This window comes from Crocuta crocuta, unplaced genomic scaffold (genome assembly GCF_008692635.1).
Source record: "Crocuta crocuta isolate KB4526 unplaced genomic scaffold, BGI_CrCroc_1.0 scaffold1300, whole genome shotgun sequence".
Lineage (NCBI taxonomy): Eukaryota > Metazoa > Chordata > Mammalia > Carnivora > Hyaenidae > Crocuta > Crocuta crocuta.
The window spans coordinates 302,098-325,970 of record NW_027528462.1 but is presented as its reverse complement, the minus strand read 5'-3'; the positions used below and the strand labels follow the sequence as shown (position 1 = coordinate 325,970).

General features: G+C 54.7%; 2 protein-coding genes across 4 annotated transcripts in view; both read right to left on the bottom strand.

Annotated features, from left to right (window-relative positions):
* The window catches only part of LOC144223814 (F-box/WD repeat-containing protein 12-like), a 33,110-nt gene extending 17,536 nt beyond the window's left edge, over positions 1-15,574 (bottom strand). Inside the window, exons 1-5 of the mRNA XM_077754593.1 lie at positions 15,368-15,574; positions 12,477-12,514; positions 6,957-7,120; positions 6,418-6,536; positions 2,803-3,012 (exon numbers count right to left, since the gene is read on the bottom strand). Coding sequence (XP_077610719.1) covers positions 2,803-3,012; positions 6,418-6,536; positions 6,957-7,120; positions 12,477-12,514; positions 15,368-15,574 — 738 coding nt within the window. The remainder of the gene's footprint in view (positions 1-2,802; positions 3,013-6,417; positions 6,537-6,956; positions 7,121-12,476; positions 12,515-15,367) is intronic.
* Positions 15,575-16,608: 1,034 nt separating this feature from the next.
* Positions 16,609-23,867, bottom strand: CDK20 (cyclin dependent kinase 20). 3 transcript variants are annotated; one of them, XM_077754590.1, is made up of 8 exons: positions 23,541-23,867; positions 23,018-23,131; positions 20,469-20,657; positions 20,135-20,256; positions 19,889-19,951; positions 19,059-19,182; positions 18,631-18,786; positions 16,609-17,599 (listed from the first exon to the last, which is right to left on the bottom strand). In XM_077754590.1, the coding sequence occupies exons 1-8, from the start codon at positions 23,613-23,615 to the stop codon at positions 17,402-17,404; spliced, it is 1,041 nt and encodes a 346-aa protein (XP_077610716.1). In that variant the 5' UTR covers positions 23,616-23,867; the 3' UTR covers positions 16,609-17,401. The 3 variants fall into 3 exon arrangements, with proteins under 3 accessions (XP_077610716.1, XP_077610717.1, XP_077610718.1); XM_077754591.1 differs by having other exon boundaries at positions 18,631-18,783; XM_077754592.1 differs by lacking the exons at positions 19,059-19,182; positions 19,889-19,951.
* Positions 23,868-23,873: the final 6 nt, after the last annotated feature.

Here is a 23,873-nt window from a genome sequence, read left to right as displayed (position 1 = left end):
GCCCCCTGCCTCTTACCCCACCCACAGGAAGAGCAGGCCGGTCACTTGCTGGCCTCCAGCCATTCAGACCAGCCTCCTGGGAGCCACTGTCCCCCAAAGCCTTGCTATGTGACAGATTACCTCTTCATTCCCTCTTGGGGTTCATGTGGCTTCATCACACTTGATAATCAAGCCAAATCTGGTGTCAGAGTTGATCCTACTCCTCTGCGCCTCACGATTTAAAGGTTACGTGCTCCTTCATTTCTCTTCGGGAGTCAGGGGAGAGGCTGCTAGACGCAGCCTTGCCTTACAGCGTCCCTGCCCGTCGGTACGTGAATTGTCACGCCAGTCAAGGATCTTCGGCTGTTTAGTGCCTCGTGACTGTCTCCTAATGTAAATGCGGACACCACGTATTTTTTCTCTGCACGTAGTTTAAACCCTCAAGACACGGTTACTGCTGTTCCAGTCGGTGCCCCCGGACAGCCTCGTCCCCACCGGCGCTGTTCGTCAACGTCTCCTGCCACCCTGGGATTCGGTCTTCCTTCTGCTTCGAGCCCCACGCGTGTTTGTCCCACTGGTGGTGTGGCGGGTGCTAATCCTCCATTTTATCCGCCATGCCGTTATTCCCCTTTGTTCCCGGGGACACTTTCTCTTCCAGAGTTCCTGGCCGGCAAGTATTTCTTTCGAGATACTATTCTCCTGCCACTAAGGTCCGGCAGTTGCTGCCAGCAAGTCAGATGCTGAAGGCCGTCTCGATTCCCTGGCTGCTTTCTCGGTCCCTGGATAATCTCAGTTCACTCTGACGGGCCGTGGGCAGATCTACCCTGGTTTATCCCCCTTGGGGCTTACAGGCCTTCTTGATTCCAGAGATTAATGTCCTTTGTCTATTTTGGGGAAACGTCTGCCATTACCTGTTCGAAAGTTGCTTTCGACCCATGCGCTCCCTCACCTGCTCCTGATGCCAAATACTAGAATTTGTCACGGGTCCTTTATCGCCTTGCTGCTCAAAGTGTTGTCTACGGACTGGTGACACCAATACTACCAAGAAGCTTGTTAAAAAGTCAGAATCTAGTCACCCGCAGGGACTCACTGAATCGGAATCTGCATTTAAACAACATCCTGGTAGGTCACAGCCCACCAAAGCCTGAGGGGCACTCTCCCCATCTCCTCCTCCCCTTTCTTCCCACTCACCTCACTCGATATCCCCCCATCATTCCAGGTAACCTCTCTTCTTCACTTTTCTCTGATGCAGAAAACACGCAGACAGAAAAGTGCACAAAACACAGAGCCAAACAGTCATGTCGCCACCCAAGTAAGAAACGGGGCGTTGCCAGGGGCCCACAGGCTCCCCTAAGACCCCCATCTGGGAGCGATTCCACTGTCCACCCAGCTAGGACATGCAACCCTCCAAGCTAACCTTTGTACTCCATCTTTCCATTCTAGAATTCTACTTGGTTCTTTTCTAAATCTGTTGCATCATTTTCATACTCTGAGCTCTCTGCTCAAAGTCACCTCCCCGGACACGGCAGCCACAGGTGTCTCAGTGTGTGGGGACCCAGGCGCCTGAAGCCCTGTGGCTCTCCCGACATCATCCGTGGCTCACCAACCAGTGTGGCTCGTACTCGGTCCTCTCCCGCGGGCCCCGTTAGCGCTAAGTGTGTGCTGAACGCTACATCTGCAAACGGAAATAACGTGAGGCCTCGGTGATGTTACCCTCGCCCAGGAAGGATTTTTGCAAGCTCCTCCCAGGGGGCCGAGGTGCTGGGCGGCAGCCAGGGCAGGCACTGCCGACCTTCACCCCCTCCTCATGGGCTGTACCGCTAGACAACACCCCAGTGCAAGGGGAGGCCGGGGGCCTGACCCCCAGCGGCCCCGCACCCCAACTCGTCCCCTCAACTCTCAAAGGTCTGCGGCCTCTCGGCTGCCCTGGGGGAACTGTCTCCAGGGCAAAGCAGCCACNGGCTGCGCCTCGCTCTCCGCTCTCCACTGCTGTGTGCGTTCTAAGTCCTCCAGGTGCCCTCGCAGTCAAGCACCTGGGCCCACAGGGTCTACCAGTCCCGCGCCTCCTCACCCACGACACATTCTCAAACTGATCTGGGGGTGCCAACCACGCTTATTCTAAAGCCTTCAACAAATGCAGACAGAGTGGACAGAGTGCTTCCTGGGAATTGCTTCACTAGACGTTACTTGTCTTGTTTGCTGAGCTTAGTCCCTTTCCAGTTGGTTCCGGGCACACGTAAAGCCACTCCAAGATGTCCACTCCTCCTGATATCCGGGAGGCCAGCCCACCCGTCCTTTCCAGGGCCTCCTCCCCCACAGGTGTGGACACTGCCTCAGCCGAGAGCCACGTCCTCCACCCGCCACCACAAACCCACTTCGCTGGTCTCTCCCGGCACACCCTCCCAATGCCCGCGTCATTTCTAAGTGGACGTCCTGGTCACAGAAGCCTGTGGTGTCCTGGGCAAATGCTCGTGTTTTGTCAAACATGCCTCAGCTTCTCCTGAGCGGGACGGTAGCTGGGACTTGGGAAAGGGAAGGAAGGGCAAGAATGCGGAAGAGAGACGGAATTGCAGGGAGAAGAGTACAAGCAAGGTCAGGGGCAAAGAGCAAGGGCAGAGGCAGCCCACGGCCGGGCCTACTGACACCTGGGGACTGGCAGAGGGGCCTGGGGAGACCGGCCGTGCAGGCAGTAGAATGACCGCCTGGTCTGCCACAGCGAGGGCCTACCTCGAGGCACCCCCCATCATGGTGGTCACGGACCAGAGTGTCCATGACCTGGGGGGACAGCTAGGACGTGCTGAAGCTCAAGAGCCACTTACTCACCAGCAGGAAGGGGCCCTCCGGATGGTCGCAGGCCTGCAATGCAGATGAGAACGTAGGCAGGCAGAAGGAGGCCCGCTCCCATCCGTTCTCTGCTTCCCACACCTTGATGAGGCCCCGCTCGTCCACGGTGACGGCCAGCTGCAGCCGAGGGAAGGTCACCACGTTCACCAGAGCGGCGGGCTGCAGAGGGCTTGACCAGATCTCTGTGCCCTGGGCAACAACGAAAGGGACGTAACAACTTATATGGGGGCCGTTTGTTTCATGAACGTAGTTTTCGTTCATGCAACTGTTCCCTAGTGTACACGGGATGCGCACAGGTGGAAAGAGCACTGTCCCCCCGTCCCAGGATCCACAGCGCGGCGAGGAGCACAACATAGGGGTTGCAGAGCAGCGGCGGAGCTGTGGGTGTGCGCAAGTTCCCCAGGGCTGAGAGGCACCACCGGGCCGGGGGTGCACTCGGTGGTTACCCGGCTCCACCAAGGAAGGCTGGCCAGGGAGTGCGGCCTGGGCCACCTCGGCTGCACAGAAAGAACTTCTCTTCTCCTCCCGTCCTCAGGCAGCCCCGACCAACAGATTAGCTAACTCAGGTTTGTGGGTGTGAACAGTGTACAGCGCATAACCATGCGAGCTGGGTGACCCAATGGGCCGTACAAACTGGGATGGGTGGTGCCAATGGGCCCAGGGTACCTGAAGGGGGGGCACAGAGAACCACCCACTACGCACGGCTCCCAGTCTCCCAGAGCTGCCCCCAGGCTTCCTTTCCAGGGCCGCCTCAGTACAACCCTGTGCTAGCACGTGTTCATTGTACCACGGTCTGTATCTCTTTCCAGCCGGCCACGTCCGGCACCTCTATGGGTTTCTTTCTCAGGTGATTTCTGGTGCTCGCGCAGCATGGTGAGGACCACCACTGGCAGGGGCGCGGCGAGTGGAGCTGGGCACCGGTCACGGGGGGCCGTGGGGGTGCGGAGGAACACCGCGTCAGTGAAGGAGGCATGAGACTCAGGTTTCGAAGTGGAAGAGGAAGTCGGGGGGATGGAGCGCAGAAATGCACCGGGGACTGCGGGCCACACGCCTGCCATGGGAAGGAAGGGGGCTCTGCTGGCAGCACTAAGCCTGATGCCAGAAAGAGACAAACTCAAACCCTAGAGTTCTCTGGGGGGAGTGGCTACAACCGGATGGACAGCCAGCTCAGACACCAGTATAACCAGTTGAAAATGTGGTCTCACAGATTAGGAATATTTGTGGCTTCCAGAAAAGCAAAGTGTTAGTTCGCCTCATGGCTTGGTGTGAACAGCTTTTACACAATGGCTGTAATACTAACAATACACATAATTACGTGGGGACAGGAAGGTCACCCTGTGTGGACGCAGGAGAAAAGAAGGGTCCTTTTCTATGGGAGATTTGCTCGTGAAGAGTACTGAGGCTGTGCAGCCAGGCAGAATGTGCACAGGCTGCTCTGGGCTCTGAAATAGGCCCTTGCAGGAAAAACACACCACACACAGGTACAGCTCAGCCCACTGCCCATATTTGTATTTTGGTGGGAAAAAAAATCAAAGACATATTTCAGGACACATGAACACATGTGCAGCTTGCTGTCGGTTGCATCATGAGCTCCTCCAGAACACAGTGGCTCTCCGTTTGCTTTCTCCTGGCATCGTGTGGGCAGAGCTGAGTGGGGACCACAGGGCTCTTTCCAGAACATGTAGGTTGAGCCTGCACCAAAGTACTCTCCCCTTTGATTTTTTAAAAAAAAATTTGTTTAATGTTGACTTATTTTTGAGAAAGAGAGAGAGAGACAGAGAATGAGCGGGGGAGGGTCAGAGAGAGAAAGAGACAGAATCTGAAAGCTCAGAGCCGTCAGCACAGAGCCAGATGCAGGGCTTGAACTCACAGACTGCGAGATCATGATCTAAGCCAAAGTCAGATGCTCAACTGACTGAGCCACCCAGGTACCCTACCCCTTTCAAGTTGAGATCCGTGTGTCTGGGCAGCACCGGGTCTCCTCCTGGGTCCCCACCCAGAGCCACACGGCTAGGGGTCTGCAGCCGAGGTGGTCCTCAGGGAAGCCACAGGGAGGCGGGCAGCCCCCCACCCCAGCACACGCAGGCCCTCCTGCAAAATGACCTAGGACACTGGTGCGGAGAAGGAAAACCAGGCACGAGAAAGAGGAACCCACCACCACCAACCGAAAACCTGACTAGGGAGCAGAGAGAAAGGACACAAATGACTCTGGACCCTTTAAACAAAAAAGAGCAACAGGGGATAAGAATGGGCTCCTGGAAACTAAAGAAGTTTCTGTAAAGCAGGCAGACAACACGTCCTCCGAAGTACGCAGATGGAGGCACAGAATCTCCTAACACAACACCGGTGAATCGAGAACTGAAGTCAGACAGCACTCGACCAGCGGGCACCTCTGGGAAGAGCTGCCGAGAACAGGCAGGGGAGTTCCGCTCAAGAAATCTTCCCTAGTCCTGCTTTTCCTAAAACCTCAGTGTTTTACTTCATGATTCAAAAGCAGAATAAATTGTAACTAACCATAGCCCATCCCCAAAGTTCCCCCAACCAGCACCCCTCCTCCCCTCCGGAGACCCTGCCCCGGCCCCCTGGCCCTCGGAGTTGGAGGGAGCTCAGCATGGGCCTTCGAGGCTCACTCACCACTAGGGGCCTCAGGTGGCCTCGCAAGCGTCCCCATGCGGCCAAACGTAGTGCACAGCCACTTCCCAGACTCTAACCTGACGTCTGGCTGAAGCAGTGACCCCGCGGCTGGCACGGGGGTGCAAAGCCACAGCTCCCGGTGGTCTGCTTCCCTGGCACACTGATTGCTGAGAGTCAGGATGCCCTGTTCACAGGGGCTGTGGGGGGAGGGGCGGAGTCGGGAGCCCCTCTGCCCTCTGTGCACGCGGCTCCCACGAGCAGGACGGGGCACTTCCGGCAGACCTGACCAACAGGGACACGAGCAGGCTCCCCACCTAACGTAGCAAGGACCTGGAAAGTCGTGAGGTAATCTGCAGTTACCCAGGAAAAAGTCCTTTATAGGAGGTTGGGTTCTGTCTACATGTGCAGAACCCACGGATTTACAGAGAACCACATGGCTCAAGACTCAGAGAACACCTTCCCTCTCTGTCTCGGACTGATGGTCTACAAAATCAGGGTGATAATAATGCACATTTTGCTTGGCTGCTGTGAGAACCAAGTGAGAAAATGGACCAGGAAGCTTTTTAACTGTGACAACCAAGTGTGAAAATACCGATCGTGTTATCAGGTCTCAACACTAAATTGGTGTGTGGAGGTAACTAAAAGTGCCAATTGTCTGGGCAAAACCACCCAGATTGGGTACTGGCTCCAAAACAGACACGGCAGGTCAGGGATCGGCGCTGAGGCGAGTGGCCACTCCTCCAGGGCAGGCAGCACGGAGTCAAAGGCAGATCAGGCTCCATTTGCGATCCAACCCGAGTTCCAAGTGTGACCAGGCCTCCTGCAGCTCAGAGTTCTCGTCTGTCCCGCGGGCATCCCACCACCTCCAGGGTGCCCAGGGGGGTTGCTGAATGAGCTGGTGAAGGGGAAAGACCTCACTAAGATCCAGCGAGTCGCACCCTGGCCCCTCCGCAGGCTCACCTCCTGCACATCCCAGGCACGGACGGTGCTGTCCGAGGACACGGTGCACACGGTGGACTTCCCCTGCCCATCAAACCGGCACGCATTGGTTGAGATGTAAGCCAGCTCGTCTATCTCTCCTGGAAGAGAACACAGACGGGCCTCGAATGCACACGTGGGTCCCTGGGGTGTGGACACTCGGAACCAGGGAAGGACAGGCAGGGCACTCACTCTCGGGAGCAACAGGTGCTCGGCAGGGGGCGGCATTGGGCAGAAAGCAGCTAGGGCTTCACACCAGGACTGCCCCCACCCCCCATTCACAAAGCCACAAACAACTCCCTCAAGTCTTTGTTTCTTTCTTCTCTGAAATAAATGTCATGATCCCTTCGGCACAGGATTACCGCAGGCACCAAGTGAAACGGTGCAAATACAGAACACAGCCGGGCATGTACTCCTCAAGCGTCACCTTCCTGCTCACTGGCTGAATGTCAAACCCCACGACACTTGACCAGGGGGCGTGAGCAGTGGGAAAGCACACAGGACTACATTCCCCACCAGACCTGTGTGCCCAGCAATGGCTTTGCAGATGAAGTCCTTCTCTGGCCGCCCACATTCCATTCGGAACTCCAGCTCGGATCGGCAGAGATAGTATTCTTTCCACGTTTGTGTGCCCAAGGTTATCTGGGAGGCTTTACATGACGACCAGCGTCTCAGACACAGCTGCCTGGAAAACAGACCCATGATCCCAGGCAGGTGATAGAAGGTACTGTGGTGTCGACAGGTCTAGCTTTGATTACTGGCTTCACCATCTAGTAGCTTAGACAACTCACTCTACCTACCTATGCCTCAACTGTCCCCACTGTAAAATGGAGAAAACAAGGTGACACTGAGCAAGTACTTACCACCATCAGGTGTCCCAGTGCTTCTTATGTATTTAGCCAGTTTTCCTGACACCCCCATGAAGCAGATCCTGTTCCCCTTGTACATGAAAGGGAGCTTTAACAACTGACCCAAGGCCAAGGGCATGCAGCTTTGGTCATGCAACTACAATTAAAGGGTATTTCTTGAAGTCTCCAACTCTTACTGCTGAATTGTCTATTTCTTCTCTCAGTTCTGTCAGCCCTTTATGTATTTTGTTCCTGTTATTAGGTGCATATACGTTTATAATTTTTAGATCCTTGTAGATTGACTTGTCATCATAAAATGGCTTTCTTTGTCTCTTGGAATGCTTTTTGTCTTAAAGTCTATTTTGTCTGATATTAGCATGGCCATTCCAGCTTTCCCTTGGTTACTGTTGCATGGTGTATGTTTCCATTCTTTTAATTTCAATTTATCTATGTCCTTGACTCTAAAGTATGTCTGCTGCAGAGAGCATAAAGTTGAATATTAATTATTCCTTCTAACAACTTCTTTTTATTGGAGCGTACGTTAAATACACAATGTAATTAATGATAAGGCACAATTTATGTGTTATTTTGCTACTTATTTCTGTAAGTTTGATGAATTTTCTCCTCTGTTATTCTATTATTGCCTTCTTTTGTGTTAAATATTTTTTAAATTATTTTTATTTTTTTGAGAGAGAGAGAGAGAGAGTGTGTGTGTGCAGGTGCAAGTGAGGGAGGTAGGGAAAGGCAGGGACAGAATCCCAAGCAGGCTCCACACTCAGCACGGCGCCTGATGTAGTGCTTGATCTCATGACTGTAATATCATGACCTGAGTTGAAATCAAGAGTCAGTTTAACCAACTGAGCCACCCCTTAAATATTTTTGGGTATACTATTTTAACTCCCTTGTCATTTCTTCTATCATATTTCACACTGAGGTGAACTTGAAGTCAGACCAAATAAAAACAGTCTGCTTGTTGGGTCTTCCAAGAAATACCAGGCAGGTCAAATAATGACAATTTTCCAGGAAAGAAAATCCAATCCCTTCCTTCTCCCTCCAGTGCCTGCAAGGCTCCTGGTCTCCCTGTGATCGTGAGCCACTGACATTCAACTGGAGGGGCTTATTGGAACAGGGCAAGGAAACTTGGTGTTCTAAGATTAAAATATTCTTCCTGAACGCTTCCTGGAGTACTACAAATCTCTTGTTAATTTCCAGAGTCCTGAAAAAGTTGATTTTGACAATTTGTGTCAGTTTCCTCACTGCTTCTATGGAGAAGAAAAACTGCAAATCCACCATTTCCCAAGAGCCTGCATTCTGAGCATCCATGCAACTACCGTCAATTCTATGACAGCACCTCTCTCGCAAGACTTTCAGGATAGAAACCTTAGCTCGGCGACCCTGTGGAGAACTACGGAATCCCCACCTGGTCTGTGGCACCAAAGCGATTGAGACATGGCTTCTGCCGAGGGCACTCTCAGCCAGTGGTGAGGAGGAGGAGAAGCAGAACAAAAGTTCAAGGGAGAAACAGGTCACTTCAGGAGGGGCAGCATGTGGAGCTATGGGAATTGAGCACAGAATGGACGTCTGGCTGGGAGGGGGCGAGGGAGGCTTCGTGGGCAAAGGCTCCCCGCATTCACGGTCCCCAGAGCGGATGTGGTATCGTGTGGCCCCAGCCCAGCATTCCTATCTCACAGAGAACACACGGTCAGGTGGGAAACACATGGCTCACAGCCTGTAGCCTCACCAAGTACTGCACACAGTCCTCAGCGCCTCTCCACTCTCTGAGCACCTCCCCACCAGGCCTGTGCTGGGCACAAGGGACCTTTACACAAGGAGGAGGGTCCAGTGCCTGCGCTCAGTATGGGATTTACTGTGCGGGTAGAAACTCTGCTCCTCCATCAGAAGCACACTGGCGGCCTGTGGGCAGAATGGACCCCCAGGTTACTGTTTGGTTTGCACAGGATTAGCCCAGTGAACTAGCCGCCGACACTTAAAACTCATGAGTTTTCAAGTAAAAATCAGAAAAGGCAGGTGGTCTGGTTATGCTGAACCAAAACTCCCATCTGACAAATGGGTCTGGAGCTGCATAAAGCTGCACTCTTCACACAAGAACGAGCCCTTGGCTTCACCGTCTCTTTTCTCTTCTGGGCGGTGAGACCGAGTCACCTCGGACCACTCCTTCTGTTTTTGGCTCTGAGTTGAGGTAAGAAAAGGAAATTTCTTGCACTCACACCTCAATCTAAAGAGTGTGAAAACAAAAGCTAAACCAAGAAATAATGTGGCTTAAGAAAAAGAGGAGAAGGCACATTTCTTTGTGGAAGTTAAGCCTATTTCTACATTTACACGCTCAAAACTTAGGTAGGACCTAGGAGCAATATTTAGGAGAAGTGAAAAAACAAGTGATTTGACAAAAATACAGGCATACCATCAAAAAGGCTGAAGTGTGAAGATGAATAAAGAATGTGATAGGACTCTGAATTGTGATACATCAAATGAAAAAAATACTGTAATATCAAAACTTTTCAGATAGCAATTAATAATCTATTGTATACAATAGAAATTATATACCTTAAACAAAAGCAAATATTTGCGATTTCTTTTTTTTTTTTTAATGTTTTATTTATTGCTGAGAGAGAGAGAGAGAGGCAGAGAGAGAGAGACAGAGCAAAAACAGGGCAGGGTCAGCGAGAGAAGGAGACACAGAATCTGAAACAGGCTCCAGGCTCTGAGGTAGCTGTCAGTACAGAGCCTGACGTGGGGCTCGAACCCACAAACCATGAGATCATGACCTGAGCCGAAGTCGAACACTTAACCAACTGAGCCACCCAGGCACCCCTCCCCCCTTTTTTTTACGTTTTATTTATTTCTGAGAGAGACAGCATGACATGAGATTTTATTTCTAACTAACATTTAATGCTTAACTGTGTTGAAGAAACAGAATTTAAAAGGCATTAAAAAAAGGAACCTGCAGCATTTCCAATTAAAATTGCATAATACAGAGGCTTCTGAGTGGCTCAGTAGGTTAAGGGGCCAACCCTGATTTCAGCTCAGGTCATGCTCTCATGGTTCATGAGATGGAGCCCCACTTGGACTCTGCGCTGACAGCACAGAGCCTGCTTGGGATTCTCTCCCTCCCTCTCTCTGCCGCACCCTGGCTCCCAGTCTTGTTGTCTCTCTCTCACTCTCAAAATAAACTTAAAAAACTTTTTTAAATAAAAAAACAAAACAAATTTATATAATACATATTAAAAGTAGATGACCAGTTAACTACATTCATTTACTGTGTCCATGAGAATTCTAATGGGCCTGGAGAACTTTGGGGCCTGGCACTCATGAGGAGACACAGCATCAGAAACATGCATGTGACCACGATGACAATGCTCCTGAAATGCTGCTGTCTCAGCTCAGAAACATAACGTCAGTGTTTTTTGTTTTGTGGGTTTTTTTTTTTAAAGTTTATTTGAGAGAGAGGGAGAGAACGAGCATGCACATGAGCAGGGGAGGGAGAGAGAGAATCCGGAGCAGACGCCATGCTGTCAGTGCAGAGCCTCATGTGGGGCTTGCACTCACAAACCGTGAGATCATGACCTGAGCCAAAACCAAGAGTTAGATGCTTAATTGAGCCACCCAGGCGCCCCTAAACACACTGTTCAAGGATACAATCTTGAGGAATGATTTTATGCTAAAAAAAAAGTTTAGCACCAAACAATACGAAATAGTGATGAACTGAAACCAGTTTGTGACTCAGTTTGCAGAAGCCAAACCATCTACCTGAGGCGCCTGGAGGCCACAAGAGGGGATGTGCGAGCCGAGGTTAGGTGACAAGCCGCGGAAGGAACTCACTCCTGTCACTCAAACTCTTTCCTGGCTTCTCAGCAGAGGTGACAAAGAGCGGGTTAGGGTGGCTTCCTACCTGTTCTGACACCGCAGAGCACCGCCCTGCTCACTTCCACAAATACACCAGCCCAGGAGCCAGTCCACGGACTTCCCAGGCCCCAGCGTCACTGAGAATCACATTTGGGAAGACAAAATCATGTCCACACCCTACAGAGAAATCAATTTCCAGAACTGAATGTTCTCTCTAGAATACCTTCCCCAAACCGCAGAGAAAAGACTGGAATCCGATATAAGCTCTCTTCAAAACTAACCGAAGAGATTAGCATCATTTTTCTAACGAGTATTATTAGCAATAAAAAGTGAATGAGCACCACCAGATGCTCTAGAACACTGAACATGGCAACAGCAGGCCTGGCGTCCAGAATCCTCAAGTACCTCAACACAGCATTCCCTCAAAGCAAAACCCACCAGGCAGAGACCCCTCGCGTTTGGAAGAGTCTTGGTGTGTGAACAGCTGTTTTCCATCATAAGAGGCTAAAACTAAATATAGCTCCCAGTTGACAGCCAAGGCCATTGTCTTACACTCAGCAAGAGACTGAAGATCTGACACTCCAATCTTGGACAAAAGGAGTCAGGTCCCAAAGGAAAAAAGAATAAGAAAGAAAAACTTAATAAATTAATGATTAAGATACTTTTTATTTTCAACTTTAATTTTTTTAAATTCTAATACCACATGCGTTCATATACAGCTATACTGTTACGCCAAAGATGAGTTAAAATAAAAGTGGTTTGGGGGTGCCTGGGAGGCTCAGTCGGTTAAGCATCTGACTTCGGCTCAGGTCATGATCTCATGGTTCCTGATTTGAGCCCCGCACTGGGCTCTGTGGTGACAGCTCAGAGCCTGGAGCCTGCTTCCGATTCTACGTCGCCCTCTCTCTCTGCCCCTCCCCTGCTCGCACTCTGTCTCTCTCTCAAAAATAAACATTTAAAAAATTTAAAAATAAAAAATTTTTTAATTAAAAAATAAAAGAATAAAATTACTATGTTTAAGATTAAAGAATAAAAGCAAAATAAAAAAATAAAAGTGGTTTGTTGATTTGTCTTCTACCAGCTGGCCATATGCATCTGCTGCATATATCTGCCAAGTTTGTACTCCTGACATATGTCAATCTCCCATTCAATTAATAAAATCTGTTCTATTTCAATATACTATAAAAGAAAGCGTTTACTACATGCCTGACGGGGTAGCTCCCCACTGGTAGGTGCTGTGGATCATCCTTTCTTGTGTACTCAAGAGGCAGACACACCAGTGCTCAGAACACTTCTGCTGCTGCCCACGTCTGGCTCTTCCTTACTTACCTCCACAGCTCCTTGGTCCCTGAAACCTCATTCCAGACCTAGAACAAGAGGACAGAGAAGAGAATGTCTGGTCAGTTTGTATGCAGTCGGTGCCTAGCCCGTCAGGCACGGTAGAGGACAGAGAGCTAGATCAGACTCAGTGCCTGCAGGCGAGAAAACTCACCCTGGGGAATCAGACATATGTGGATGGTCCAATAAAAACAATCAAGAGTGGGAAAGGAGAGCATGACCAAGTCAGGGGGGCCAAGGGGCTCCAAAGTGATTACTGACCACGTCCCCAACGGCTGAAGCATCCTGGGGAGAGAGAAAACTACCAGAGCAAAGACTGAAGTGTGAAAAAAACTAGTGAGCATTCTGCCTTAACTGGAGTATAGGGTTCCGGGGAAAGGAGCTGGGAATCTTAGGCCCGACTCCCAAAGGCATAATGGCAAAAGCGGTGAGAAGGCTCCCAGCAGCTGTGAGCGGAGGAGCGGCAGGGTTGGCCTGCTTTAGGTAGATCGCTGGCTCCTGTGAGAAGGAAGAACTGGAAAGGAGGGCAGGGCAGCAGGCTCCAGAAAGGCTGCCGCCGCAGAGTGAGAAAAGACACTCGCCTGGAGGGTGTCCCAGAGATGCCAAGATGGTGGAACCGCTGGGATGCCTGGGTGGCTCAGTCGGTTAAGTGTCCGACTTCGGCTCAGGTCATGGTCTCATGGTTCGTGGGTTCAAGCTCCACATCAGGCTCTGTGCTGACAGCTCAGAGCCTGGAGCCTGTTTCATATTCTGTGTCTCCCTCTCTCTCTGACCCTCCTCTGCTCACACTGTCACTGTCTCTCTCTATCAGAAATAAATAAAAAACATTAAGTAAAAATTAAAAAAAAAAGATGGTGGAACCACCGCCTTAGGGGATGGTCGGCCCGGCTTCCAGAATCCGCCCTCTGCAGAAGGCCTCAGAAAGGCTCGGTCAGTCCCGGGAGGGAACCAGAGCACCATGCCTGCCCTCGCCCAGACCCACGCTGCATCCTGGGACACTCTGGCCTCTCCAGCTAGGCCAGCCTGGGTTCTGGTGGCCACACAGCTTCCGTGGGAGCCACGCCGGAGTGGTCTGTGGTCCAGACACACTGAAGGCCCCATCCCAGAACCTGGCCCTCTGATCCCTGGCAGAAGCAGCCACCATCCTCGGAGCCTGGGTCCCGCTCACACAGCCCTTGCTCATCTGCTAGATAAAAGTTCCTCTGTCTTTTTGGCAGGAATGTCAAGTTTCCAATTTGCAAAAATCAAGCCAAGCCAGTCAAGAAGATTTACGCATTTTCCTGTTATGGAGCAACCAGTTCAAAACCTAACTGAGACCTTACTTCCCAAACACAGAAGCATAATGTTAATATAATCTGAAAAATAAATACTACACATCTCTGAGGACCCCTGTTAGAGCCAAGCCTTCATGATGACACAGGGAGGCAAAGATTACTGACTTCATCTTACCCAGAGGGGAAACCATGTCCCAGAGAAGCTGGTGCTGCCCAAGGGTACAAGTCACCCTCCTTCCTAACTCTGCCCCCGCGCCATCCCTAGCCTGCTCAGGGATCCAATCCCAGCCCTGTATGGGACTACCTGGCTGGGACTGTCTCTTTATGGGTAAAAAAGGAGATGAAAACCCACTATTTTACTTGACGCATTTTAAATATAGTTACAGAATTTAAATACGAATCTGCTTACTGATTCTTCCGTAAAATAGTATGATAATGTGGGAAAATTAATAAGGAAAATCCTCAGGAGGGGTACCTCGGTGGCTCAGGCAGTTAAGTGTCTGCCTTGGGCTCAGGTCATGATCTCATGGTTTGGGAGGCCAAGCCCCACATCGGGCTCTCTGCTGTCAGCACAGAGTCCACTTCAAATCCTTCCTCTTCTTCTCTGTGTACCTCTTCCCCACTCATGTTCTCTCTCAAAAAATAAATAAACCTAAAAACAACAAGAAAATCCTCAGGAGACCAGCAAGGGGGCTCCCAGGCCACAGCCCTGGTCAGTTGCAGATCCAGCAGGAAGAGATGCACCTTGCAAACCGGTACTAGTTTAGCTACTACTTCACTGGCTCAGAGGAAGTAAGATTCCCACCCCGCCCGCAACAGCCCAGCAAACGAGACTGTCACCGCCAAGTCAGTGAGACGCCACCACACTTCCAGCCCCCATACTGCAAGGGACGTTCAGTTCACAACAGCCCTTCCAGCCCCGCCTTCCTCTGTAAAAGAGCCTCTTCTGCTTTCTTTTCTGGACTTATCTACCGTTTTTGCCAGGCCCAGGTTGTCTTGAGTTGCAATTTTCTGTTATTCCCAAATAAACCCATTTTTGCTGGTAAGACAACTGGCAGTTTTATTTCTAAGGCTAACAAATGTATTTTAGGTTCCTTTATGAAATTCCCTGACTCGACAAGTATTTGCAGCTGGGTGCTGCAGACAGGATGCTGGCTGTCGGACATGAACTACACACGCTACACACGCAGTTAAGTGCGCGGAGCCCTGGGAGGAGCTGGCGCAGGTGCACACGGGGCGGAGGGCAGCCAGGACCCAGGCGGGCAAACGCCCTGACCCCAGGGGACTTGCCCCTCACGGGAAACTCTTGGCTTCCCTGACAGGGCCCTGAGGGAAATTACGGAATATTCCAGAAGAGGTGGGAGGAGCTAGGAAACCGGCCCCCAAGCCCTTGCCGGCAATGAAGGCTGATGGCGCGGCGGCCGCAGCAGGCCAGCNCGCCCACACTAGCCTCCAAGCCCCCGCCCCTGCCCGAGCGCGCTCAGGCGACCACGGACGCGGCCGCCGGACGCCGCCTCCCACACGGGGAAACTGAGGCTCAGGAAAGGGCCAGCCTTGGACACGCAGAAACCATAAAGCCGGCCCTGCCTCGCGGACGGGGCGCGCTACCTTGTCCACCTGGGCGGCGCAGAGCAGGTCTCGGGCCTCCAGGAAGGAGAAAACGTGCAGGAGCTCGTGGAACCCAAGCTGCGGCTCCCTCNNCGCCGCGCTTCCGCCCGCAGGCCAAGCCCCGCCCACCCCACTGCACTTCAGCGCCACTCGACCAAACCCCGCCCATCCCACCGCGCTTCCGCCCCTTGAGCCAAACCCTGCCATGGTAACCACACTTCCGCCCCGCAGACTACACCAAGCCAGCCCTCAATGCTTCTGGGTCAATCCTCTGCGGCCCGCCGGCCCTCCACCTGATGCAGGAGCCAGTCAGCCCGGCACCTCCCTGACCTTCCACTTGCTTCTGACCTTCACCCTGCACTGACCCTCACGGTGGACCTTGCGGTGGCCGGGAACCCAGCACCTCCCAAGCCCTTGCTCTGGCCTTTGACTTCACCCTTGCCCTATCCTCTATTTCAGACCCCTGCCCCTCTCAACCTGGCCTTTGACATGGGCCTCTCCTTTACCAGGTTCGTCCTGACACTCACCCTTGACCGTGACTCTCTTCCAACCCCACCCTGCTCACAACCCTCAACCTTGCTATCACCTGCCACCCACCCTATCCTAAACCCCTACCCTCACAGTGACCCTCACTGGGATCTTTGCTCTGGCCTCACCTTTGCCTTCACAGTGACCCTCAGCCTCACTCTGACCTTGACATTCAAAGTGAGGTCAGGTTCAAGGACAAATTTAGAGTATCCTGTGGATGGAGTTGGTGGAGGGTCAGTGGTCCAGATGTGAGTACAGGCTCAAATTTATATGGAGCTGAGAGCTCTCAGAAATTAGCTAGACTGGAGCCTGCGCCGACAGAAGATGTGGCTGCACAAACAGGCAGAGGACGGATCCCTATAACATCTGACGCCTCTGAAAGCAGCACGGTGTCTGTTGTTTTGTGTTTCCCCAGGAGCTTGGAGGCAATGCCTGGCAGTGTCACCATGCTCAGGGCGGACACGAGTTTCTCCACATAAAGTCAAAATGCACATTTTAAGAATAAGAGATTGCTAAGGATACATTTGTTTCTCCGGTCCGTTTTTAACTCTTCCAGAACCAGGACTGCGCTGTCTCAACAGGCGCTATGAAAAGTCTTAGGTCTAACAGTGAGTCTTCCCTGGTTTTTCTCTTCCGCCTTCTTTTAACCCTTGATTTCTGCGTAGATTGTAGAATGGTTGAACAAAATGTATTAAGCAAGCAAACCAGCCGACTGGGTTTGTATTTGGATTTACTGAGTTAACAAATGAGTTCTAGGAATGCCCGTCTCCTCACTTGCTCTGTACCTGAGTAAGGAGGGGGCACGTCTGGTCCTGGCCTCCTCACCCCTGTCCTCAGGGTAGAGATGCTGGCAAGCCAGACTGACCCTGATCTGTCCCCAACCTGAGCCATCCCAGGCCTTGAATTTTGCCACTGTACCTCCAAATGGGAGCCCCACTGCATGAAGCCCCCAGGACTGGAGGAGCCGTGAATGGGGCCACATTTCTGGTGACCACAGAGAAACAAGGCCAGGAAACGATGCCACCTTGGCCACATCCCTCAGTAGGAATGGAAAAGGACCTGACACCAGGCAGAACTACCTGGGCTTTTACAGTAAATCCCCAAAGTGAACTAATGCCTCTGAAAACAAAACCAATCAAAGCTGCCCCTCCACTCGTGTTCCCACGTGAGGACATCTTACATTCTCCGCTTCCCTAGGCGGCTCTACCATGGCCGTCCCTGACCTGGAGGGCAGGCCTGGACAGCCAGTACCAAAGCAGCCACAGTTACAGAGCTCACAGTCCCCCTCTGATGGGTCGGTCGGCAGCACACACACGGGAGGCCAACAGCACAGGCTGCAGGGCCCTCTGCTGGCGCCGGACGTCCTCAGCCCTGGACTGGGAACAGACCCGGTGAGGGTGGACCTGGTGCGGCTGTGTGGAGGCCACAGGAGGTCGGCTCAGGCTCAGCAGAGAATCAAGAAGCCCAGGAGGTTCTGGGGGACAGGACGGCAGGGCAGGCCCAGCGTCAGCCCTCCGGTATGAAGGGCCGAATCAGCTCCGGGTTCAGCAGTGACTCTTCAAGAGGCCGGTCCACGTGGAAGTCATGGACGTGGGAGGGGCCTGGATGGGCCTTGGGGGTGGGTCCCCCTGGGCGCTGGGGAATCGGCAGCTCCGAGGGGTGGGCAGGCAGGGGAGCCGTGAAGAAGTACTGATGCAGCAGGGCCTGCAGGCGAGGGCAACGAGTCACCCCCGTCCCAGCCTTGGCTCACCTCCCTCCCAGGGGGGCTGAGCGCTGCCCTGCCAAGGCGCGTCCCCATGCCTGCTCGACAGCCTCCCCGCGTGCCCGCCGCCGAAGCACCGTTTCAGAGGCTGGGGAGGCAGCAGGGGGCACAACACAGAGCTTCCCGTGAGGTCCTCCCCAAGTCAGGGGTGTGGGTGACAGACAAAAGAAGAAGGGACAGGGGGTGTCAGATGACTAGCGCTGTGTCAGAGTGAGAGCTGAGGGGTGAGGGGCCCAGAGAGGCCGCGGGCCTGCAGAGCAGTGTGGGTGAGCCCCGGGGGGTGGGGGGTGCTGGAGCAGAGACCCCAGAGGCGCACAGGTAAGGCCCCGGACACACAGTGGACCTGGGGCCCAGGGGGGAAGAAGCGGTGGGGTCACAGAGGTGAGAGTCCCGGTGTGTGATTTCTCGGAGAGGGAGCCTCAGGAGAGCCCTGCTGGGGTCTGAGCTGGGCTGCCAGGGGAGGGTGCCCCGAAGAGGCACAAGCAGGATCTGAGAGGCAGTGGTGTAGACGGGGAGGTGGGCAGGTGGCCTTGATCTAGCAGCCTTGGTCCACTGATGACAGAGCTCACCAGGGGCCTGCCAGTACTGGGGTGGGCAGGGGACCGGGCGGTGAGGCTGCGGGCACGGGTACAGCCGAGAGAGGCCCCCACACCAGCCCGTGGTCCTGCCTCTCCTTCCGGGCCACAAACCCCTTACAGGGTCCCCCTCGCCAGACCTCTGCTCATCATTTCTCTCTGAAAAGCACCTCCCGTGCTTACACCTGCCCACCCCCAGGGCCCAGGAAGATGCCAGGCGTGTGCAGATGCAGAGTAAATATCCACTGGAGTGAGGAGCCAGCTCGTCGCCCACAACCCAGGTGCTCCGGCAAGGTGGCCTTCTTGGGGGGCCCCCGCCTGCCGTGGCCCCCAGGTTGTGGTGCCAGCCTATCACGGGGCCCTGAGTGAGGAGGGCCAAGGAAACAGGGTCACCCTACCTGGGAGGCTGAGATGCGTCGGCGCGGAGGGTAGAGGAGGAACAGCCCCAGCAGGTCCAGGGCTTGGCGAGACGCGTCGGGCAGCACCTCCTCCAGCGGCACCGGCGCCTGCTCCTTGAAGGAGATCTTGTTGTAGTCGGGCAGCTCCGTGATCTCCTAGGACCATGGTCATCAGTCCCTGTGGCCCCCGGCCTGCTCGCCCTCAGCCGTCAGCCCACACCCTCGACCCGTCTCAGGCACGTGTGCAAAGTGCCAGTGTGCTGGCAGGAGGGACCCCGCCCCCTACATCCAGCGGGGCTGGGACAGTGGTCCGAGGGGTCAGGGAGGCATGGGACCACGGGAGAAAAGGCGGAGAGGGCAGTCCTAGCCGTTGGGGAGAAGGGAAGACACCTGCCCCCACCCGCTCCCTGCTGGGAACCCCTGCAAACCGGCCAGACTTGAGGACTGGGGGTGCCTAGGATTCGAAGCACACAGCAGAGCTGTTCGATGTCGTTCTCCCCAGGGAAGAGAGGGGATCCATTCAGCAACTCCCCCAGGATGCAGCCCACAGCCCTGCAGACACAGACCAGAGCTCAGAGATCGCGCACCAGAACAGAGATCTCCCCACACCAGCTCCGTCGCCTCACACTACGACACAGATTTCCCCATGTCGGACACACACCCCATACTCGGGCCAAGGAACTGCAGAACAGCATGGAGGCTTCGTACGCGGGGCTACAGACTCCTAAAGGAAAACCGCGAGCCTAAAACACAGAGCACACCCCCTCTCCAGTAGCCCACTGACCTCAACCCTAGAAAACACAGCAACTCCCTCAATGGTCCTGACAGTTCTTAGAGTCTCAATTTCTGGGACACATAGCCACCATCTCTCAGTCCTCACCTTCTGGGACAGACCTCCAAAACAGCCCCTAACCCTCAAGCGCCTAGGCACGGACAAACCATCCTGCCCAAATAAAGGCTCAGAGCTTTCACACCTATGACCCACCCCTGCCTACCAGCTCAGAGGACCATGCCTTAAGCCTTGACTGCCTCTCCCACTCCAGCCCAGATGCTTTCCACTCCCATCACAACTTACCCCACCCAAGTGGAAACTGACCCCAAACTCCTCAGAGACACCCCAACCAGGGAAAACATCACCAAGGCAACCCATGGCTCACAGCACGAAGACACCGCCAAAGGGCTTAGCAACCCCAAAGCCCAGAGAAAAAGGTGACCCCACAACCCACATTCCCCCGTGCCCAGCCCACGGAGGTCTCACCACAGGTCGACGCCCTGGTCATACTGGCGGGCACCATACAGAAGCTCCGGGGCTCGATACCACCTGGAAGGAGGAGGCGGGCACAGCCAGCTCACTAGTCTGATGGAGGCTGCCCAGAAGGTCACCCCAGTCCCACATCAGCCCCAGAAGCAATGTCTGAACAGAAGGTCCAGAAGCATCTCATCCCGGTGAGAAAGCTGGGGCCTGTCCACTGCCAAGTCCTGCCTGGGAACCGGCCCTCCCTACCTGGTGGCCACCTGGTGTGTGTAGAGGCGGCCGCCATCTGGGGAAAAGACCCGGGCCAGGCCGAAGTCCGCTATCTTGAGCTGGCCTGAGGCACTGATGAGCAGGTTGGCTGGTTTCAGGTCCTGAAGGCACAAAAGAGGAATCAGTTCCTCCACACCCCCCAGAGGACCTGGGGGCAGGAGGGCTTGGCAGGCTAAGCACACGGGAGGCCCAGGCCCCACCCTCTCCAGGGCCACTTACTCTGCGGTGTGGCCACACCACAGGTCCTGCCCCTCTGACCCCCTCTTCAAGGGCTGGCCCTCCAGGCCCCGCCGCAGCCCGCGCTAACACTAACCCGATGCACAATGTTGTTGGCGTGGCAAAACGCCACACCCTTGAGCAGCATCTGCAGGTAGCTCTTGACCTGCGCCTGGCCCAGGGGCCGCTGGGCGTGGCGCACCACCTCAGCCAGGTCCGACAGCATGAACTCGAAGGCCAGCACGAAGCCTGCGCCATGCGGGAACACGGCCTTCAGCTGCACCACCTGCGGGCGGGCATCGCGTCAGCCCCAGGGCCCACATCACTCAGACCCCCTGGGGGACTCCCAGCCCTGTCCCGGACAGAGGACCAGGCAGGCAGGTGATGTGAGACCTGAGCTCAGAACCAGAGATGCGGAGCCCCTAAACGTTCCCCTCTCCCAAGAAGGTGGGTCCCCATCTCATACTCCACTTTCTCAGGGAAGAGGAGCGGGGAGGAAGGCCACCTAGGGCATTGGCTGGGCAGCCACCCAGCCAGGGAACTGGGAAATCACCTGTGCTGTCCCCCACCCCCGCCTGCTGCCCCTTCTCCCCGTGTGCCTGCACGCACGCATGAGCGCGCACACACACACACACACACACACAGCACAGGTCTCCTCTGGTCTCCTCTAGGGCCATGAAACCCCAGCACCAGGACAGCTGGACACACATCACATACACTTGCCAAGGGCCCACGGGTCAGAGGGGCCAGGCTGCGCAGCGCGGAGCAGGAGCAAGGCCTGGCGGGGCCCGAGGCCCTCTGGGAGGTCACAGCACAGGGAGACAGAGAACTGAGCGAGCAGACTCCAGGGTGCCGCGGCTCTGACGAGGACAGGCAGGACAGGGTGAGGTCGGCAAGGCAGGGAGGCAGGAAGGAGCACAGGCAGAGGAGCAGCAAGCACAAAGCCCTGAGGAGGGAGCAGCGAGGCGGCGGGAGGGACAAGGGCATGTAGGGTCCTTCCCGGGAAGGACATCTGCCCTGTGCGGAGGCCTGGACGGTGCCTGTCACAGGGGACACTTCAGAGGTCGTGTAGGATGAAGAAGGGCTGCATCTCTGCACATGGAGAAAAGCCAGTGGGCTTTCATGCAGAGAAGTGGAGCATTTCATCCACACTTTGGGACAGCGGAGAGGGGAGCACCAGCAAGGAAACAGCCACGGTCATTCGGGTCAGAGGTGAGGGCAGCCTGGGCTCCACGCTGGGGCATTTGAAGGTGGAACCTCAGGGCTGCTGACTCACAGGCAGAGGGCCCATGTCACCCCCCACACACGGCTGTGTGTGCAAGGCCATGGACCTTTTTAAAATTTCATATTTTTTTAATGTTTATTTATTGGGGGGGGGCAGAGAGATGGGGACAGAGGATCTGAAGTAGGCTCTAAGCTGACAGCAGCAAGCCAGTATGTGGGGCTTGAACTCACAAACCGTGAGATCATGACCTGAGCCAAAGCTGGACACTCAACTGACTGAGCCACCCAGGTGCCCTGAGCCTATAGACTTTTATTGCTGGTTTTCAGACTTCGAAGATAGCACCCAATCATTCCCCAGATCACACACACACACTCATATAATACACCGAATTATAGAGAAAAACAACAGAAGGGGGCGCCTGGGTGGCTCAGTCATTTAAGTATCCGACTTCGGCTCAGATCATGATCTCACAGTTCATGAGTTTGAGCCCTGCGTAGGGCTCTGTGCTGACAGCTTGGAGGCTGGAGCCTGCTTCTGATTCTGTGTCTCCTTCTCTCTCTAACCCTCCCCTGCTTGAGCTCTGTCTCTCCCTCCCTCTCAATAATAAACATTAAAAATTAAAAAAAAAAAAAAAAGAAAAGAAAAGAAAAAACAACAGAAGAAAAACCCTATCACCCACAATCAACCTTAGAGCACATTCCAGCGACTTGACAACGGATAGGGCCCATACAGTCCCCTACTCGTTTACAAGTACACGTGTTCATACAAAACTAGGGCGCATGGTTTTACGTGTTTTATAAGCAGCTTTATAACATGCTTCTGTTACAGAGCCAACATGTCACGGACACCTCCAGAGGCTAACAAGCAAATCAGGTGACAGGACACATGCCTGTCATCCCCCAGAGATGAGAGAGAGCACTGTGAAGAGCTATGGGGCTGGGGGTGAGTGCCCCTTCTCATGTGCCCACAGCACCTCCCAGCCCCATGGACCAGGCCACATGGTCCATCTTCCCTGCAGCACTTACATCATCAGAAGCTTGGGCTTCTGACACCCAGCACAGGGTAGGGCCCGTGGGAGAACCCAAGGTTAGAACATCCTCATCAGACCCCAGCCAAAGCCTCCCGGGACCAGCTGAGCGCCCACAAGCTGGTGGAGGTGAGATCCTGAAACGGGCCTGGCAGAGCAGCAGAGAACTCACAATGACAACGTACCTGAACCCGTTACCCGGCCTGTGACCAGAACAGAGGCTCAGTGGGTGGCAGTAATTATTACCATTAAAAATCACTAAATGCTTTATGGAAAGAAGTCAGTGAAGAAGTGAATGAGTAAGGGAAAAAATGAGTGGGTAAGAGGGATGAGTGCTGAGTGAAGTCGTGGGGGGCGATGGGGACGAGAGGGAGGCCCCCCCCAGCCCACTCACGTGCTGATGGTCCTCGATCTCCTGCAGGGCCTTGATCTCCCGCAGGGCCTGGTTGGGGATGCCGTCCTCCAGCCGCCGCAGGGCCACTTTCTTGAGGGCCACGATCTCCCCAGTCTGTGCAGGACAGAACGCAGACACTGCCACCCATCCCAGGCTGGGAAAGGGTCCGCGAGGACGGGAAAGGCGCCATCGGGGCGGGACGCAGAGGTCCGCGGGCCCCGTGGGGTGGGAAGGAAGGGGGATCGGGTCCTGCCCGGGACCAGCGCCCCAGCGCTGCGGAAACAGCTAGGAGGCTCTCACGCCAGGCTCCTCGGGGCGCTCGCGCGATGACTGCTGTGGCCTCGCGGGTGGGTGGGCGCAACCCAGACGGCCCCCACTGAAGGGGGACAAAGCGGTGGGCGCACCCCCACCAAACGGGGCGGGGAGGCAGGCGCAGTAGTGCAGACGTAGGCCGGGAAAACCGGGGAGGGGGCGTCCCGGGGCCGGAAACGGCTGCAGGCGGAGACCCCGAGGCCCCGCTCACCTCCACGTGCTTGGCCTTGAAGACGATGCCGTGCGCGCCCTCCCCGATGCGGCCCAGGATGCAGTACTGGTCCATGCGGATCCTCCGCACGCCCCGCCCTCCTCGCTGGCGCGACGCGGTTGCCTAGCAACGGGCTGCTTCCGGGCGCCGGACCCCGCGGCCGACCGCAGCTGGAGACCGCGTCCGGGCGTCGTCTGCGCCTTCGCGGATCCCGCCGAGCCCCCGCGCTCCGGCCGCAGTGCGCTCCATTCGGGGGAAGCCGTCGTGCGCGGAGGACGCCAGCGCCGCGGCGGGGAAATAATGGCGGCCGGCTTCCCTGCCCGCACCTTCCAG

Excerpts from the sequence above, each read along its gene's own strand:
- CDK20 (XM_077754590.1), bottom strand. The coding sequence starts at position 23,615 with ATGGACCAGTACTGCATCCTGGGCCGCATCGGGGAGGGCGCGCACGGC. Across the intron at positions 18,787-19,058 it reads CCAGTCCTCAAGTCTGGCCG|GAGATCACGGAGCTGCCCGA; the intron begins GTTTGCAGGGGT and ends CCATGGTCCTAG. Across the intron at positions 17,600-18,630 it reads GACGCATCTCAGCCTCCCAG|GCCCTGCTGCATCAGTACTT; the intron begins GTAGGGTGACCC and ends CCTCGCCTGCAG.